The following is an 18,189-nucleotide window of genomic DNA, read 5'->3' as shown; positions in this document are numbered from 1 at the left end:
CACATGTGGACTTTGTGTTCTCTCCATCTGTGTGTTTGCACTCTGGGCAGGAAACCTTTGTTCCGCCTCATTGAGCTCAACATCAGGGGTTCTGTAATCCATTTCTCTCGTTTCACAATTTCAGAATAAAAAATAACCACCAAAGTAACGGTTTCTGTGTTGATAAATATTTATAATAATCTATTTTTGTTGCTTAGCTCAGATAGTGTCAACGCTGACTTTCTGAGTTCAAAACTTCATGTGAATTTACCACATACTGTACACATTATGTTTGTCTTGCAAAATCACATTTTTAATTTATTCTTTAATCATCTTTTTAGAAAACCACAGAGCAATACTACTTGTATAACTGAATATCTGAATCACACTGACTTACTTGCCCAAAGGGGGCAGACTTTCTCTAGCTTTACCTCAACATGCATGTTCACTTTGCCACGTGAGGATGGACTGTATTAAAACATCTGTCTATGCACATCCAGATGTTTCTTATAATAAAGTGCAAAACACTTTATTATGAGAAATACCTATAATATAACTAACTCTTACAGTTCTGCAGGATGAGTTCATTAAACAGGGTGAGGCTGAAATGTCTAACGCATTTCTTCAGATATGAGAATGCTGTCAGCAGAGGGAACAAACTAAGGAGCTTTGTCCCTCCTGACCATCTGCCTAGCCTTTAAGGCTCAATTAGGGTTAGGGACTCAGGTACCTTTTATAATGGCTGTGAGAAAACATCCTTCCATAATATAGATTTATCATGATGCATTTTTCTCATTTTCAGGTGTAGATATGTGTGGTAGGACGGTCATGGTTATTGTCGGCAGGAATATTCCAGTTACACTTATTGATATGGAGAAGGTAAAAGTGAAAATTCTCATACTTCCATTTGTCATGTTCTGTGTATGGCAGGGGGAAAAAACAATTTCCCTGTATTGAGGATATCTTACAGTGCACCTACTGTTACACATTTTGCCAGATTTAGCAACAAATGCTGATGGTTATATATATGCAAATGGTTAAGGTATTTATTTAGATGTAAACTGTTTAGAATTAAGAACTCTTTTTGAGATCTGCATTTAGAAAACTGTACCCCCCCCCTCCTCTTTAAAAAAAAAAAAAGATTGATTAAGTAAATATTAACTACACTGTAAATGCAAATTTGAAAAAATCGATTGCACTGTTTAAAATGTTTATTTAAAGGGTTAGTTCACTGAAAACTTAAAATCCTGTCTTTGTTTACTCGCACACATATCAGACCTGTATGATTCTTTTCTGTGGAACACTAAAGGAGAAATTGGAACGACATTTAGTTGAGTAAATGTTGACTGCATTTTAATTTTCAACTGAACTGTTAAAGTAAAGTTTCAACTTTTACTTAAAGTAAATCTTGTGAACATGGAATTTTTGTTGCTGAATCTGACAAAATTATTGTAACAGTTTATTTTACATTTGACGTTCCAAATTATACTGTGTCAGTTTCTTTACATTGATAGGCTATGCCTCTGTTTATACTATGCGTATTACATAACCATATTTTAGGGACAAAAGTGAGGTAAATCTAACAAAAAGCCAGAAATTAGCTAAATCTGCCAAAACCTTCTGAGGATGTCCTCGTTTGTTTAAAAATGGACGAATTGGGTGAAAAAATGCAGAAAGTTGTCTGTTTAATGATGTGGATTAGGGTTAGGTTATAGCTTAGTATTTATTACTATATAAACACAATGGAAATCTATGCGATGTCCCCATTTACATTTCTAATTTAACGTGTGTGTTTGTGTGTTAGGCTTTGCTGTATTTCATCCATGTGATGGATCATATCACAGTGAAGGAGTATGTGATGGTGTATTTTCACACACTCACCGGCGAACACAACCACCTGGACACGGATTTTCTCAAGAAGCTATATGACATTGTGGACGCCAAGTAAGAGTTATTTCTGTTCCATTATAGATACTACAAACCACCCACATTTCCTGCTCTCTACGACCTTACAATGTTTTCGAGATGAAATGACACAATTTTTGGTATTCTTTCAAACCATAACTCACAGACTCCCATGGAAAAGCTAATCACAGTTTCATATAAATACTGGCTTGGTAACTTTTGTTTTTATGAGCTTCTTGTGCCAAACAGTACTGTCTCGTCGAACCCAAAAACACCACATGTATTGGGCTTCTTGTTCGATAAATGTCATGAAGATTTATACACAGAAGCTCAACCCTTTTCTAGGTTATTACAAGCTTGGAAGGAAGTGTGAAGTAAATCCACACACTGCTGAGTCATGTTTCCTCTGTTTTACCTGCTGCTTCTCTGAAGTATCACTCTAAGTTGGTGCTGGTTCCACTAAGGAAAGTGAAATATTTTGAATTTTGCGCTTTGGGAAATTTTGAGGGGGTTTCTGGTTATCAAAGTTAGAACACTGAGAGCGATTTGCAGTGACTTTGACACCTTGTAAATATGAGGTCTTGATGTTCTCTCACCAATCGAATTGAGAACATCGGCAAACTACCCTCAGAAGCCTACAAATACTTGCATGGATGTAGCACCATGGAATGGCTATTGTTCTCCTAGTCGAACAGACCTCATGATTGCTGTTTTCCTGGCTTAGCAGAGGAGTTCGAGGCTTTGTTGAAAGTCAAAACCGTGGGAGGTGATTGGTAGGTCAGGCATTCGTCATTTATTCGGGGGGACACTCTCAGCATGCAGGCAGAGGAAACCACAGTCTTGAAATAAAAAGCAGAAATGTTCTCCAGCTCCAGTCCCTCACACTTTCCGCACATCATGGAGATCAGTGTGACTCATAACTCTGAGAGCCAGGCCAGTTTGACTCGTGTCATTTATTATAAGGTATCAGCAGAGCAGAGCAGGTCATCATTGTATTATTTACCATTACAATATATTGATCTTTAAGAAAGTGTTTTACAGACATCATCCCGAGAAAGAGTGATGAGGTTCTGTAAGCAATCACAGCCATGTTTATAGCTCCGATAATCTGTGCTTGCTATCACTCCCTATGACCCCCCTGCTCATGGGTTTTGGACAGGATGGGCCGTGTCCATCGTGGGAAAGGTTGAAGAACACCCCTCCGCTTCTGGCCGTCCATATCTCTATTCATCTGTGTGTTTTGGACAACAGCGTGCGGCTTGGATGTGGCTGCCCTGCTGGACCTGATTCACCAACTTTGACTTGTTCCTAAAAAATGCACTTTAGCTCTCTTTCTAATGGGTTTATTTTTTTGGTTAAGGCAATAATCCGTTCAAAGCCCAGTGCGCCAGAGGAATTCACTATTTGTGAAAAAAGTAATTGGTTGGATGTGTTGATAATGTTTCTAAAGCCAGGTTTTCCTTTGTGTTTTCAGGTTTAAGAAAAACCTGAGGGCTTTCTACTTCGTTCACCCGACGTTCCGCTCCAAGGTAAACATAATCAATTAATCAACTTGCATGCAAGTCCATTAAAGGCAGCACTAGATGTTCATCTCGTTTTGAGCTTTTCTTTCCGAGCTTGTACGGGCCTATGGTCTGATTCATGGCGGTCAGCTCCACATGTTTCGCATTGACTAAGAAAGACTGTGTATGCGCCTGTGTAACTGAATAAGTTGAAAAGCATCTCTGAGACCACATTGAGATTCATAATGTGTCCGCATTAAGTGTTCCATAGTGTTCCACAGAACCTATTCAGGTAATTGAAGTGCTCATGCGAGCACGTTGCCTCTGCCAGGCGTTGCTTTCATTTGTGAAATTATTCAACAATTATGCTTTGTGCACTCCAAATGTAGAGGAACCTCTGCAATTAAGTGTCAGATAATTGTTCGTTTTAAAATGCATCCATTTCAGTCAGCAAAATGCTCGAGCCTTGTTACAATCCCAGGTGTGAAATGTGTTCAAACGTTATGGATGAGTCATTGGAGGAAATGCTGAAAATGACTACAGCAACAGCAGGAGATGCAGAGTTTGAACGTGGCAATGAATTTTTTTTTTGCACAACTTCACCAATTTTGTAGTTTTCCATTTTAAATTGTCCGTAAACAGGTGTATTGTCTGTCATTTTCCTGTTACATTTGAGGAAAAATGTATTAAGTGAGATAAATGATTCAAAATTATGTTACAAAAGATTTGCTTTTCAAATAAATGCTGTCTTTCTATTCATCAACAAATCATACAAAAATCATAAAACAAATAAACCCTTGGTGAGCAAAACAAAATTGCAAACCCCATATATAAATAATTAAATAAATGCTTGTAGTTTGACCTCCTGAGACTGACAATTAACCTTTTCTGCTGGTTAAGCAATGCTTGTAACTGCTCATTTGTTGCACATGAGAATAAGGGGAAAAAGTGTTTAAAGTCCTATTTTGTACCCTTTTCATGGAAAGTTCCATCTCTGTCCATCTAAGGCTTTTGTTTGTGATTCCCATCAGGTCTCTACATGGTTCTTCATGACTTTTAGTGTATCAGGCCTTAAAGAGAAAGTCCATCACATAGAGAACCTGCAGCAGCTCTTCACCTGCATCCTTCCTGAGCAGATCGACATCCCTCCTTTTGTTCTGGAGTATGACACACGAGTGAGTCTTCAGTCCTTTCACACACACCCTTTACCACACTACAATTGCCCATTTGAGGATGGATAATTACCAATTACCAAAGAAAAAGAGTTGTATGCATAACCTGACCTTTACTAATTCTTTCTGTATTTAATCTGTATTAAATTCGGTCAACATTTATTGACTATGTTATTCAAAACCTGCATTACTTTCTTCTCTTGAACTCTAAAGGGACATTTGAATTTGGTTACTCTCTTCCTTGAAATTACAACGAGTATGAAGCACCATAGAAGTGGTCTGTACGACTTGTGTATTTATGTCTTCTGAAGCTATATAATAGCTTTGTGTGAGGAACAGACTGAAATTTAATTATGTTTGAGACCCATCTGCATTGTGGTAGCTTGTGAAAGGAACAGTGGCACGCTCCTTCCATCCGTAGTGCTAAGGTCAACTCCTTGGGCAAGAGTGATTAACCCTTAATCCTCTCATACTAGGGTAACGGTTGTATATACATGGTATTGTATGTGGGGTTTTTTCTAGAGCTGCACGATTAATCATTAAGATATTGTGATCTCGGTTCAAACACTGACGCAAACTTAATCCTAAATGACAACGATTCAGCTCTGTCTATTACACCTTTGACAAGTACGATCACAGCGGAACATTCAAATCTGCATTGGTGCTGGTGATCCAGAGAGAGTTTCCATGTGTAACAGCTTTTCAAACAGTCTTTTCAACCACTGTCTCATTAAAGTACTGGGCTAAAAGTTTATAGTTAGGATTCAAACACTAATGTCTATGGTAGCAAACAAAATAGTGTAAATCACCAACTTGACGCTTCAAATAAAGATTGTGTCAATGACATTGTTACACCAGTAGGTGGTGACAAGTGACGGTTAAAAATATATTAGTCATGGAATCATTCATTCAAGAGATTTGTTCAAAAATGCTAATTCATCCAGTAATTAAATAAGTGAAGTCTTTATGCAGGAGTTATTGAATAATTTATTTTAAAAAAGTTTTTTTTTAAATCAAATGAATTCATAAAGTACATTACATGTTATTTTGTTTAGTTGTCTGTTCAGAATCGTGATCTTTATTTTAAACAAAAAAATTGTGATCCTCAGTTTATCCAGAATCGTGCAGCTCTACCAAGCACTATTTTAAAAAAAAATCGAATTGTTGGAACTGGAAAAAAACGGGCGCATTATTCTGTACTTTTGTGCTTAAATTCAAGAAGCCAAAATCAGTTAATCGAAGCACCATACAGGCAAATATAATGTAATTGAATGGAAAACCATGTGAGTGGTGCAGCAGGATTTTGAGCATCCTCTGGTGTCGTAGCTGGACGCCGCCGGTGTGCGTACACTCGTATAGGACAGCTGTGTTGTCCGTCAGGATATTGTAGTACAGCTGTATAGTTTAGTAAATGTTAAACTGGTTTAAAAGTCAGTGGTCTGTTACATTGTTTATTGTGGGAGGTTTTGTAACTCTACCAACCACTTCGTTGTCACGTTTTGCCAGAAACTATTGCAAAAAGCTTGGTGTAAACTCTTGGGTAAGGGTGACGGTTAGGACGTTTGTTTCAATGCTCTTAAATAAATACCTTATCTCAGGAATGTTTTCCCCTTCAGGGATACCTTTTTAAGTCAAACCAACCATATCTTTTTAAATAATAATTTAATCTGGTTCATGAAACCAGTCTGAATTATGTATTCATGAATTCAAGTGAAAGTGTCCATCCCAGTGTTCATTGCTTGTTAAAAAAGTGACTAGTGTCATCCTGGATCAATTATTATTATTATTATTATTATTATTTTTAGGATCAACTATATATTTACGAGAGTTCTTATGATGTTTTATTATAAGTCTTCGGCAACTTTTGCAGAGAACCGGATCTTCTCCATAATACAAATTCTCCCCACAGTCTCACATCAGCAATCATCCAGGGATCATGGGTTGTTTCAGTTTGAGAAAATACATGTAGAACCTCCATGAAGGCTTCTTCATTTCTCTGTTTTTGCATTTGAATTGCCCTATGCACAAGTGCAATGAAATCTATACTTGAATGCTTCTCCACAGATATACAAAACAAATACAATATCCAATACTACTAAATACAGTGAGCTTATAAAGGTCAGTGCAACGTCAAAAAAGTTGCATCTGTAATGTTTTTAAACGCATCTTTAGGAAAATTACTCATTAAACATGTAAAAGATTTTCTCAGTGCTTAAGGTAATTGAAGAGTACAACTTGTGACCCATTTTAGACGCAATTTTATGCAAATACTTTAAACACGTTTCCCTGTATGACCTGTTCTTTAAATGCAGCCTTTTGCACAGTTTTATTTTTGGTGAAGCTGCTATATAAAAATATTTACTTTTTTTTAGGCCTTAATGAGGTCCTTTTTTGTTTTGAAATGGTTTGCTTTTGGCTTGTGGAAAGGAGATGCTAAAATAAGTCCCTAAGTATGGGTGGAGGAAAGTCTTTCCCTTCAGACTGAAAGAGGCCTCAGCCATGAGAAACTCAGCCGCCTGCGTGCTGTGCTGCCGCTCGCTCCGACTCAAAGGAACACAAAGGATCACATTTTATTTCTTAAGATTACTCCTCAACGTCTTATGTGGGAACGGTTGACATATTTAAGGAAGCGTGGAAACAAAAATTCTGTTAGTTACTTTGGAATATGAGAAGACAAATTATGGCTGTAGTCGTCTGGCAATGCAGAATCTCATTACTATTATAACGTGTCACTTAGCATGTTTTTAACATTGTGGTCCGTCTGAAAATTTGCATTACTTTTGTTACCTCACTGTTGAATCCAAGCAAATTGCTCACACTAATGTAATAAAAAGATTTGTCAGAGCTAATGGCAGACCATATCCATGCAGTGATTGGACCCATCTGGACTAGACTCATTATTTAGCTGATTTTTCATTGTCATTCCTTAGCTCTTAGTTTTGCGGTTTCATCTTCTCTGCACTGGTTTATTTTTCTTTTCTTTTCTTAGATTATATTTTTCTTTTATTTTAATATCTTATTTTATTATTTATTTTATTTTAGACACGCATATCTTATTTAAAGTTATGTGACTCTAAGAGTAGAAAGGCCATCTGAAAAGCTAAATTATATATTACTGTGTGGTCATATAGGATTTTTCCATTCTATATTTTAGATGCTGTTTTTGTCCTTTTGTTTTGTTCCTGGGTTTAAAGGGCAGTGGATTAAAAGTAAATGAAAATGGGAAGGAAGACACAAAGGTGAGGCAGCTGTGAAGAATCGATCATGCCACTAATGCGTTAAATGGATGGTCTTTCTCGTGCCAGGTGCATGTCGCCCTGTATTTATGTGCTCGCTGAGCAAGAGTGCAGACGCACAGACTTGATTAGGAAAAAATGTTTTTCCTGCAGGCTGTGTGTGTATTTGATTTGTATGAAAGACGTTTTGTACTTGCGCTTTACACTGTAAAACAAAATCAGGTCTCCAATTGAAAGTTTTCTAGTGACCGATCACACCCAATTTTTCAGTTTGCCAAATTGAATTTCTTGAATTTTAATTGAATTAAATTGCATTAATTCACAGAAATTCAATTTGGCCAACTGAAAAATTTAGATGTGATCGGTCACTAGAAAATTTTCAGTTGGAGAGCTGAATTTTTTTTTACAGTGTAGTATGTTAACACAAACTCTGACTTTTTGGGTGAAAAATGCAAGCTTTAATAAATATGTCTGATTTTAGTTTTCATCCCTATGCGCTTCCTATGTGGGTAAATATTGAAGTCCATTCAAACTTTAGATCTTCAGATGATTCCACAAAAATCATCTGTATCAGGATCCCTTAGATATGTAGCCCAATAGGGAATATTCCATGTTTCTGTTGAAACCAAAGTCTTTACAGCTTTCCTCTGAAATACAGTTTTACTTGTAGACTCATTTGGATTATTGTGTTTTAACTTTTTCTGGAAACTGTGACTTTGGAGACTTTTTAGAGGTTATTTTCTTTAGGGATTTTTCATGGCCATTTATGAATGAATGTGTTGGTCACTTGAATGGATAAACCCATTTTCTCTTAATGCGTCTGCCCTTATTTTAATTCAGGATAGCATGTGTTTTTTGGTCTCCACGCCTTAGCCTTGGATTCACTCCTGGACTACCTTGCTCAAGTGTTTCCTGTCATTCTTTGATTACCCAGGAAGTTAATGAGCAGAAGGGGAAATGGCAGAATGAGCTAGCTTTTAATGCCAATTTCACTCTGCTTTTTCTCTATCTGCCCATATGAATAGATGCAGTGCCATGGAAAGTCCAGCCACAGTCACCTCAAATAACCCAGTCAACTTTCCATAAAGCATTGAAAGGCCCCTGAAGGGTTTTTACTTTTGACTCTCACCTCTTTACTGTGTTGGGTAGTAACGGGCTATGTAATCTGTATTACATAATCAAATTACAAAAGTCTTGTAATTACAAAATACTTGTAAATAATTGTATTACAGTTATTTTTATAGTTAAAATGAATGATTATAATCAATCAATCAGACAGACAACACTTTTAACACTTTGGTAAATACATTAGTTAACATGAACTAAGATTAAGAATCCATCCATCCATCTTCTTCCGCTTTATCCAGGGCCGGGTCGCGGGGGCAGCAGTCTAAGCAGAGATGCCCAGACTTCCCTCTCCCTAGACACTTCCTCTAGCTCTTCCGGGGGTACACCAAGGCGTTCCCAGGCCAGCCGGAAGACATAGTCCCTCCAGCGTGTCCTTGGTCTTCCCCGGGGCCTCCTCCCGGTTGGACATGCCCGAAACACCTTCCCGGGAAGGGGTTCAGGAGGCATCCGGAACAGATGCCCGAGCCACCTCAGCTGACCCCTCTCGATGTGGAGGAGCAGCGGCTCTACTCCGAGTTCCTCCCGAGTGACTGAGCTTCTCACCCCATCTCTAAGGGAGCGCCCAGCCACCCTGCGGAGAAAGCTCATTTCGGCCGCCTGTTCACCCAAAGCTCATGACCATAGGTGAGAGTAGGAACGTAGATTGACCGGTAAATCGAGAGCTTCGCCTTACGGCTTAGCTCTTTCTTCACCACAACAGACCGGTACATCGACCACAATACTGCAGAAGCTGCACCGATCCGTCTGTCAATCTCCCGTTCCATCCTCCCCTCACTCGTGAACAAGACCCCTAGATACTTGAACTCCTCCACTTGAGGCAGGAACTCTCCACCAACCTGAAGTGGGCAAACCACCCTTTTCCGACTGAGGACCAGGGCCTCGGATTTGGAGGTGCTGATCCTCATCCCAGCCGCTTCACACTCGGCTGCAAACCGTCCCAGTGCATGCTGAAGGTCCTGGTTAGAAGGGGGCAACACGACAATGTCATCCGCAAAGAGCAGAGACGAAACCGCGTGGTCCCCAAACCTGACACCCTCCGGCCCCTGGCTGCGCCTAGAAATTCTGTCCATAAAAATTATGAACAGAACCGGCGACAAAGGGCAACCCTGCCGGAGTCCAACATGCACCGGGAACAAGTCTGACTTACTGCCGGCAATGCGGGCCAAACTCCTGCTTCGGTCGTACAGGGACCGGACAGCCCTTAGCAAAGGACCCCGGACCCCATACTCCCCGAGCACCCTCCACAGGATGCCGCGAGGGACACAGTCGAATGCCTTCTCCAAATCCACAAAACACATGTGGACTGGTTGGGCAAACTCCCATGAACCCTCCAGCACCCTGTAGAGGGTATAGAGCTGGTCCAGTGTACCACGGACGAAAACCAGACTGTTCCTCCTGAATCCGAGGTTCTACTATCGGCCGTATTCTCCTCTCCAGTACCCTGGCATAGACTTTCCCAGGGAGGCTGAGAAGTGTGATGGCGGGATTGAGGAGATCCTCGAAGTATTCCTTCCACCGTCCGACGACATCCCCAGTTGAGGTCAACAGCCGCCCATCACCACTGTAAACAGCGTTGGTAGGGCACTGCTTCCCCCTCCTGAGGCGCCGGATGGTTTGCCAGAATCTCTTCGAGGCCAGCCGATAGTCCTTTTCCATGGCCTCACCGAACTCCTTCCAGGCCCGAGTTTTTGCCTCCACAACCACCCGGGCTGCAGTCCGCTTAGCCTGCGGTACGTGTCAGCTGCCTCAGGAGTCCCACAAGCCAACCAGGCCCGATAGGACTCCTTCTTCAGCTTGACGGCATCCCTTACTTCCGGTGTCCACCACCCGGTTCGGGGATTGCCGCCTCGACATGCACCGGAGACCTTACGGCCACAGCTCCGAGCGGCCGCTTTGACAATGGAGGTGGAGAACATGGTCCATTCGGACTCAATATCTCCAGCCTTCCTCGGGATCCGGTCGAAGTTCTGCCGGAGGTGGGAGTTGAAGATCTCTCTGACAGGGGGCTCGGCCAAACGTTCCCAGCAGACCCTTACAGTACGCTTGGGTCTACCGAGTCTGTCCAGCTTCCTCCCCCGCCATCGGACCCAACTCACCACCAGGTGGTGTTCAGTTGACAGCTCCGCCCCTCTCTTCACCCGAGTGTCCAAGACATACGGCCGCAGGTCAGATGAAACGACCACAAAGTCGATCATTGACCTACGACCTAGAGTGTCCTGGTGCCATATGCACTGATGGACACTCTTATGCTTGAACATGGTGTTCGTTATGGACAAACCGTAACTAGTACAGAAGTCCAATAACTGAACACCACTCGGGTTCAGATCAGGGGGGCCGTTCCTCCCAATCACGCCCCTCCAGGTGTCACTGTCATTGCCCACGTGGGCGTTGAAGTCCCCCAGTAGAACGACGGAGTCCCCAGTCGGAGCACTTTCCAGCACCCCTCCCAGGGACACCAAGAAGGCCGGGTACTCTGCACTGCCGTTCGGCCCGTAGGCACAAACAACAGTGAGAGACCTATCCCTGAGCCGAAGCCGCAGGGAAACGACCCTTTCATTCACCGGGGTAAACTCCAACACATGGCGGCAGAGCTGGGGGGCTATAAGCAAACCCACACCAGCCCGCCGCCTCTCACCATGGGCAACTCCGGAGTGGTGAAGAGTCCATCCTCTCTCGAGGAGTGTGGTTCCAGAGCCCAAGCCGTGCATAGAGGTGATTCCAACTATCTCTAGTCGGAACCTCTCAACCTCACGCACAATCTCAGGCTCCTTCCCCGCCAGTGAGGTGACATTCCATGTCCCAAGAGCCAGTTTCCGTGTCCAGGGATCGGGTTGTCTAGGCTCCTGCCTTCGACTGCTGCCCGATTTTCTCTGCACCGGCCCCTTACAGTCCCTCCTGTGAGTGGTGGGCCCACGGGAAGGTGTCCCCACATCGCTCCTTTGGGCTGAGCCCGGCCGGACCCCGTGGGGGAAGGCCCTGCCACCAGGCGCTCGCATACGAGCCCCAACCCCAGGCCTGGCTCCAGGGTGGGGCCCCGGCTGCGCCGTACCGGTCCTCCTTTTTTTTGTCATCATAAGGGGTTTTTGAACCCCTTTGATTAAGAAATTCTTTAGAAATATTTTTCATTGTTAGTTGATGTTAATTTCAGCATTTCAATCACAAGTTGTATCTGTTAATATTATTTATTGGACAATAGATTAGAATAAATTGCAGCTACAGAGTAGGTGCAAAGTTTCGACCAGTCAACTCTTCATCAGGCACATGAAATTGAAGGTCAGACTGGTCAAAATGTTGCACTGCTTGGTAAATAAACTTGTGTTTTCCAATTTCAGTGTTTGGACCTCTATTTTCTTTTTTCATCCATTGTTTTGGATTAGTGCACCTTTTTTGTATTTCTGAATAATATTTAATGGACCTGAGACATGAACAAGCCGTTATATTTGTATTATCTAACGTTAACAAAGATGTATAATTGTTTTAATGAGCAATACATTTGTAAATGTTAGTTAATGCATTAACTAACATTGATAAATAGGACCTTATTGTAAAGTGTTACCAATTGTTTGTGCTGATTGGCTCCGATGCTAAAAATTTTTCGTTAGGCCTCGACATGATTTCTGAAGAAGGCAGGAGAAGAGCCTACTTTGTTATAGAGCTACATACATAGAGCCGTCTCATTCCTTATTTGACCACATACAGAAATAACGGTAACACTTTACAATAAGGTTTCATTAGTTAATGTATTAAGCAAATGTCTTTGTTAACTTTAGTTAATAAAAATCCAGCTGTTCATGGTTTGTTCATGTTAGTTCACAGTGCATTAACTAATGTTAACACGATTTTAATAAAGTATTAGTAAATGTTGATATTAACATTAACAAAGATAAATAAATGCTTTATAAGTGCAGTTCATTATTAGTCCATGTTAACTAATGTAGTTAACTAATGTTAACGAATGAACCTTATTGTAAAGTGTTACCGAAATAACTTATTGAAAATGTGCAATGCAGCACTTGCATTCCAAAACATGTCTTAAGTCAACCACCACAAAAAACAAAAACAAAAAAAAACTTCAGTTTAACCTACTATTGTTTAATGAAAGGACTTAAATTGGCATTGTGGCCGGTTTCACAGATTAATCCAGGATTAGGCCTCAGTTCAATTAGGGCATTTAAGTATTTTTTATAAATATTTTTTTAGAAAAAAAAAAAATACTAGTTTACATCTTGAGACAAAACAATTGTAGACATTTTAAGATATGCCAGTGCAAGTTACTTTCAGTTAGTCTGGGACTAGCTTAAAGTTGAAATGAAGCAGTACGTCATGTTTACATTATTTAGTAAACTGATTTCCACTTTCAAAAACTATATAACAAACATGATTAATGTGACCATTTTAAAGAAAAGCGGATGTATTGTTATAGCTTTTGGAGCAAGGGTGCCGCCATCTTGCAGTACAAAAGTGTGTGACGTCACTGTGTTGGTTTGATCCATTGGCCAGTGAAATAATATAAGTATTTCTTTACACTTTTTTTTTTTTTAACACATGCATGTTTTGAATTGAGGAAGATGAATTTGAGGTAGAGACTAATTTGAAAGGACTGTTGTAAGGTAAAGAAATGCTTATGTTACTTCACTGGCCAATGGAGCAAACCAACACCGTGACGGCACACGCTGTGGTATTGCAAGTTGGCAAAGCCCTGGCTCTAAATCTATAACAAAACATCCTCTTTTCTTTAAAATGGTCACATTAATCATGTTTATATATTTTTTTTATTAAAGTGGAAATTAATCTTGAGTGACTGCTTCATTTCCACTTAAAACCAGGGGAAAGCACTTTTTGCATGTTCTGATGAAACAAACAAAAACACTTTTTTAGGTTTTTATTTTAGAATACGTTAATTTTGTCAAATTAAAATAAGGCAAGATTTTTCTTTTGTGTGTGTGAATCGTATTAATAAATCAGATTCGATTACCTAAAAAAGTATAAATTGCTGCATAATTTCATTTGTGATTTGTCAAAAGTACAAAATCACATTCTCAAAAGTGAGAAAAACCCTACGCTGAGCGATTCTGGAGCCGAAGAAAACACAAACGCTCCAACAACCTCCTCATTTGTGCTAAAATCACACATCTCCTCTCTGCGTTGAAATTCCTGTGCTCTTTGCATAATCTCCTTTTGCATTCATTTGACCTGAAGGCCTAAAGCACTTCTGCTAGATTGACCTCACAGCTTCAGGTAGTGAATCATCTGCTGTGCTGCGAGACATACAGTAGGAACAGACGCTCATTAATTCCCAGCACATCACTTTCCCCAAGTGCTCATTTGGCTATTGGAATCCTTACATGCGTTCTTCTCCAGTATATCCTAGAAACCACAACCCTTATCAAATACTTGCCTAAATATTTACCTACTGAATATTTGTATTTCTATGGTAAATACAACCTCTTGGGTTTGATGTACAGTGCAGCTGTATTTAAATCTATCTTCATATTTGTGCCGACAGGTTCTCTAGGATGTAGGTGTGTCTTTGGCTTATGCTGTGGTTATAAGGGAACTCTTGACAATTAGCTTTCTGGCTTTTTGGAGCACATCAGTGACTCTCAGCCATTCCATGACCAAATGTAACCTTTACTACTGTTTATCTTTATTTGACTGTGCTCAGGAATATCCTCTCTGCTCTTCCAGGTTAACAGCCCCCATTACATGGCTCAGTCCTCAGGCCTGTGATGGTGTCAGATAAACCCAGCACCCAGCCTCTTTTCATTGGGCCGAGACTCAACCCGATAACCCCGACTCTTGACGTGAACTCAAGATGGACGCAGTCAAAAGTGCTTCTCTGCCGATCCTGACTGGCTACATTTTGTCTGACAGTGAAAGACTGTTGATCAATAATGCTGTATAAACACAACCTGCTGTGAAACCTGCTGAAGGTGCCACAGACTTGTTCCGAACCCAAATGTCATTGAAGGAACCTCTGGCCTGACCGAAGCTGTTCTTGGACAAGGTATGTGTGGTGTGGATGAAGAGACAAATGTGCATAACAGACATATGAAACCAATATTTTGTACCAATGTGAAACACATACCAGTGCCTGCGTGAATAATGGCTGGAAATGGTAGAAAAAAAATCTGGTTTTAATTTCTCATATTTTGCCATCGAAACAGGTTTGTAGCATAATTTCATGTCTACACAGTCACCAGAAGGAGCAGCTTTTTGCTTTTATCTCAAGCTTTTTTTTTTCAGTCGCAAGCACTTTTTATGGCTTTATCTGAGGTATTAAACAAACATCACCACTACAGATTCTTGTCCTTGTCCGGATGTGATGTCAGAAAGATTTTGTGAAGCTATAAATCCAGGTTGGCCTGTTGAGATTTCAGTTACCCAAATAATAACTGTACTTTTCTTCTGTTCCTGTCAATATGGTACATCAGTGTTCTGGTGGGTTCACCTGAGGTACACTAAAAACCCTAGTGTGTCAGTTTGTATTTTATTTGGTGAAGCTGATTTACATGCATGCATGACCAAAGGAATCTCATAGCCTGAGAGCTGTTCTCAAAGTGAAGCACTGTAAATAGGTAATTGTAGATACTGCAGACGCTGTCTGCTACTATTAATTCTGGTTTGTTTTAGTCAGCCGTTACTGTAGCATTTCAGTGATTAATGTGCTACATTTTGTACCATTTTAAATTAAGTGTGATGTATGAATCATGATTATGAAGAGAGTACTATTTGAATAAATGGAATATCAATATTTGTTGTTATCAATAATCTTTGTTTGGGTGTCTTTATTGAATTAGTTTCCGTAAAATGCATGATCTGTTTATTTTCAGATTAAAAGCCCTTATGTTTCAAATACAAAAATGAGTTTCAAATAAAAGCAACCTTTTTGTTCTCTTTCGAGAGAATCACTCGTATTGCGTAGCATACGCTGGGGGGACTCCTGTTTCCTCGAGAATTGAAGCAAAATCTTATCCTTAAAATGTATCTATGTAAAACGCAGACCCAACAGAGCGTATACGCGCTCTGATTGGCTGTCTTGCGGCAACTGCCGGGACCTATGGCGAGGCGGCTGAGTGGGAGGACCAATGAGGTGACTACCCATGCTCCCGCCTAAACAGTCCGCTTGAGTCTATAAAAGACCATATCACGCCATAGGAACTCGGTTCAAATCTCCTTCAGCGACTCACCACTTCGCTGATCCCTGGACCTGAAGCCGCCGTCGAACAGCACCTCAGCGCAACCCGTGCACTTCTGAGGACGCCGTTGTTCCAGCTGCGCTATCTGGCGTTATATATCCTTTATTGCTTTCTGTGTTATTCTGTAACGAGTGCATTGTTTCAAATGCCTCGTCCCACCTGCGTCTCGGACGAGACCACGCCCTTGCTGCACTCTCCCAGGGTGGCTGCCCGGAGTGCGACGAGATGGCACTGCCGACCCTGCGGGCTCAGCTTGCCATCTTCAAATATGATCCCGCCCCATCCGCTCTCCCTCTTGGACTGCGCAGGAAGAAGCTCCGCGACCAGAGGCTGCCGGAGCACATCCGCGAGCACATGCCGGTCTTATCTCCACGTGTCTCGCCCTCACCGGTCATACACTCTGCTTATTCTCTCCTCGGGCCACGCTGTAGCGCTGCAGACAGAGAATACCAGAATAGACGAGCGATTCGAGAGCGCGGCCTATGCTACAGCACGCGTGCGCTGTCGGGAGCGCGACTTACGTCATAGCGCGCTCTCTCTGTCTAAAATGCCGGCCAAGCCTAGCGCCTGTTTCCACTCTCTTTACTTCTCCCAGTTCCCTCTATGCAGGCGACTAGAGAGGTTCAACACTGCAGTAAACGAGCCTGTAAGAAGCACACACGCCTGCACACATAACGCTGTATTAACGGCGATCCTAATTAAAGCTCAGAGCTGCTGGTACATTGGTGTGAGATGGTGCACTTTCGCACACAGGGTTGCCGGTTCGAGCCCCGCTCTCACAGGCTTCTCAGTGAGTCTCAATTTAGAGTTTTTTCCTCTGTTATACTGTAGGCAGTGTGTCCATGATACAGTGTGCACCCCTGCATATAGCACTTTTAAATCACAAAATCACTCAAAAGTCCGTGGCCGGATTACCACCACAAACTTCCTTTAGGTTCTCCCAATCCCCCTTTATTCAGGTGGCCGGAGATGTAAATATTGCAGTCAAATAACCTGTTGTCAAATAAGTTAGTCTGCAAACTAACGCTGGCCGGCTGTACTGCCACCACACTCTCTCAATCCGCATCTCTCAGTCCCCTGCAGTTAGGTGACTGGAGACTTCAATTTCACAGCCAACGAGCTGGTTATAAAACACGCTCGCCTGTACACAGACGCTGTTTTCACGGCGACCTAAATAAAACACGAAAAGAGCTTTTTCTATGTAGGAAATGTGCCCACTTACAGTCTGCACCCCTGTACCCAAGCACTTTTCACACAGCGCACTCGCACCACAAGCGCTCTGAATGTGAGGCGTGCGCCCACTACACAAAAAGAGCTTTTCATATGTAGGCAGTGTGCCAACCTTAGTAGGCAGTGTGCAACTACACAGTACGCACCCCTGCACATGAGAATGTAATGCGCGCGTCCACCACACAGTGCACGCCGCAAAACATTATCAATATCCCCAATGTGTCACAAGCTCAAAACAACCAGGCGTCCCTTTCACGAAGCGGCCATTCCCAGAATGTAATTCAGCCCCTTGCTACATGTACCCAGGCATGGCAGGCCATCCCAGGCATATCAAAATGCTGAACATAGAACATTGTAAATCGAGGCTACTGGTTGCAGTTCGCACTCAGACCCCTGCGCTTTCGCGCCGTGGTCGAGACCCATTACAGGCCATTCTTGAGATTCGCCTTCGAGGGGCAGGCTTATCAGTACACAGTCCTGCCATTCGGACTATTTCTGGCGCCCCGCATTTTTACAAAATGTATGGACGCAGCACTAGCGCCCCTGAGACTAAAGGGAGTGCACAGTCTCAACTACCTCGACGATTGGCTTGTCATAGCCCAATCAGAGACTCAGTTGATGACTCACAGATCCTGGCTCCTCAACCATCTAGAATGTTTGGGTCTCAGTGCAGTCTTCTCCATGTTGATCCTATCTCCAACCCAGAATACTTCATTTCTGGGAACAGGTATAGACTCAATACGAATGAAAGCGTGGCTTACATCAGAGCGTGCGCGTGCCATTTTGAGTCTGGCAGCGTCATCCAAGGCTGGCACTTCCACTCCTCTCAAAAAGTTTC

General features: G+C 41.9%; 1 protein-coding gene across 1 annotated transcript in view; it reads left to right on the top strand.

The window, feature by feature from the left end:
- gdap2 (ganglioside induced differentiation associated protein 2) overlaps positions 1 to 15,691 on the top strand; it is a 28,859-nt gene extending 13,168 nt beyond the window's left edge. The window contains exons 11-15 of the mRNA XM_079822384.1: positions 782 to 858; positions 1,784 to 1,923; positions 3,359 to 3,413; positions 4,418 to 4,561; positions 14,611 to 15,691. Coding sequence (XP_079678510.1) covers positions 782 to 858; positions 1,784 to 1,923; positions 3,359 to 3,413; positions 4,418 to 4,561; positions 14,611 to 14,652 — 458 coding nt within the window. The 3' untranslated portion in view covers positions 14,653 to 15,691. The remainder of the gene's footprint in view (positions 1 to 781; positions 859 to 1,783; positions 1,924 to 3,358; positions 3,414 to 4,417; positions 4,562 to 14,610) is intronic.
- Positions 15,692 to 18,189: the final 2,498 nt, after the last annotated feature.

The sequence above is a fragment of the Gobio gobio genome (genome assembly GCF_949357685.1).
Source record: "Gobio gobio genome assembly, chromosome: 7".
Lineage (NCBI taxonomy): Eukaryota > Metazoa > Chordata > Actinopteri > Cypriniformes > Gobionidae > Gobio > Gobio gobio.
This window is presented reverse-complemented; position numbering and strand designations above follow the sequence as displayed.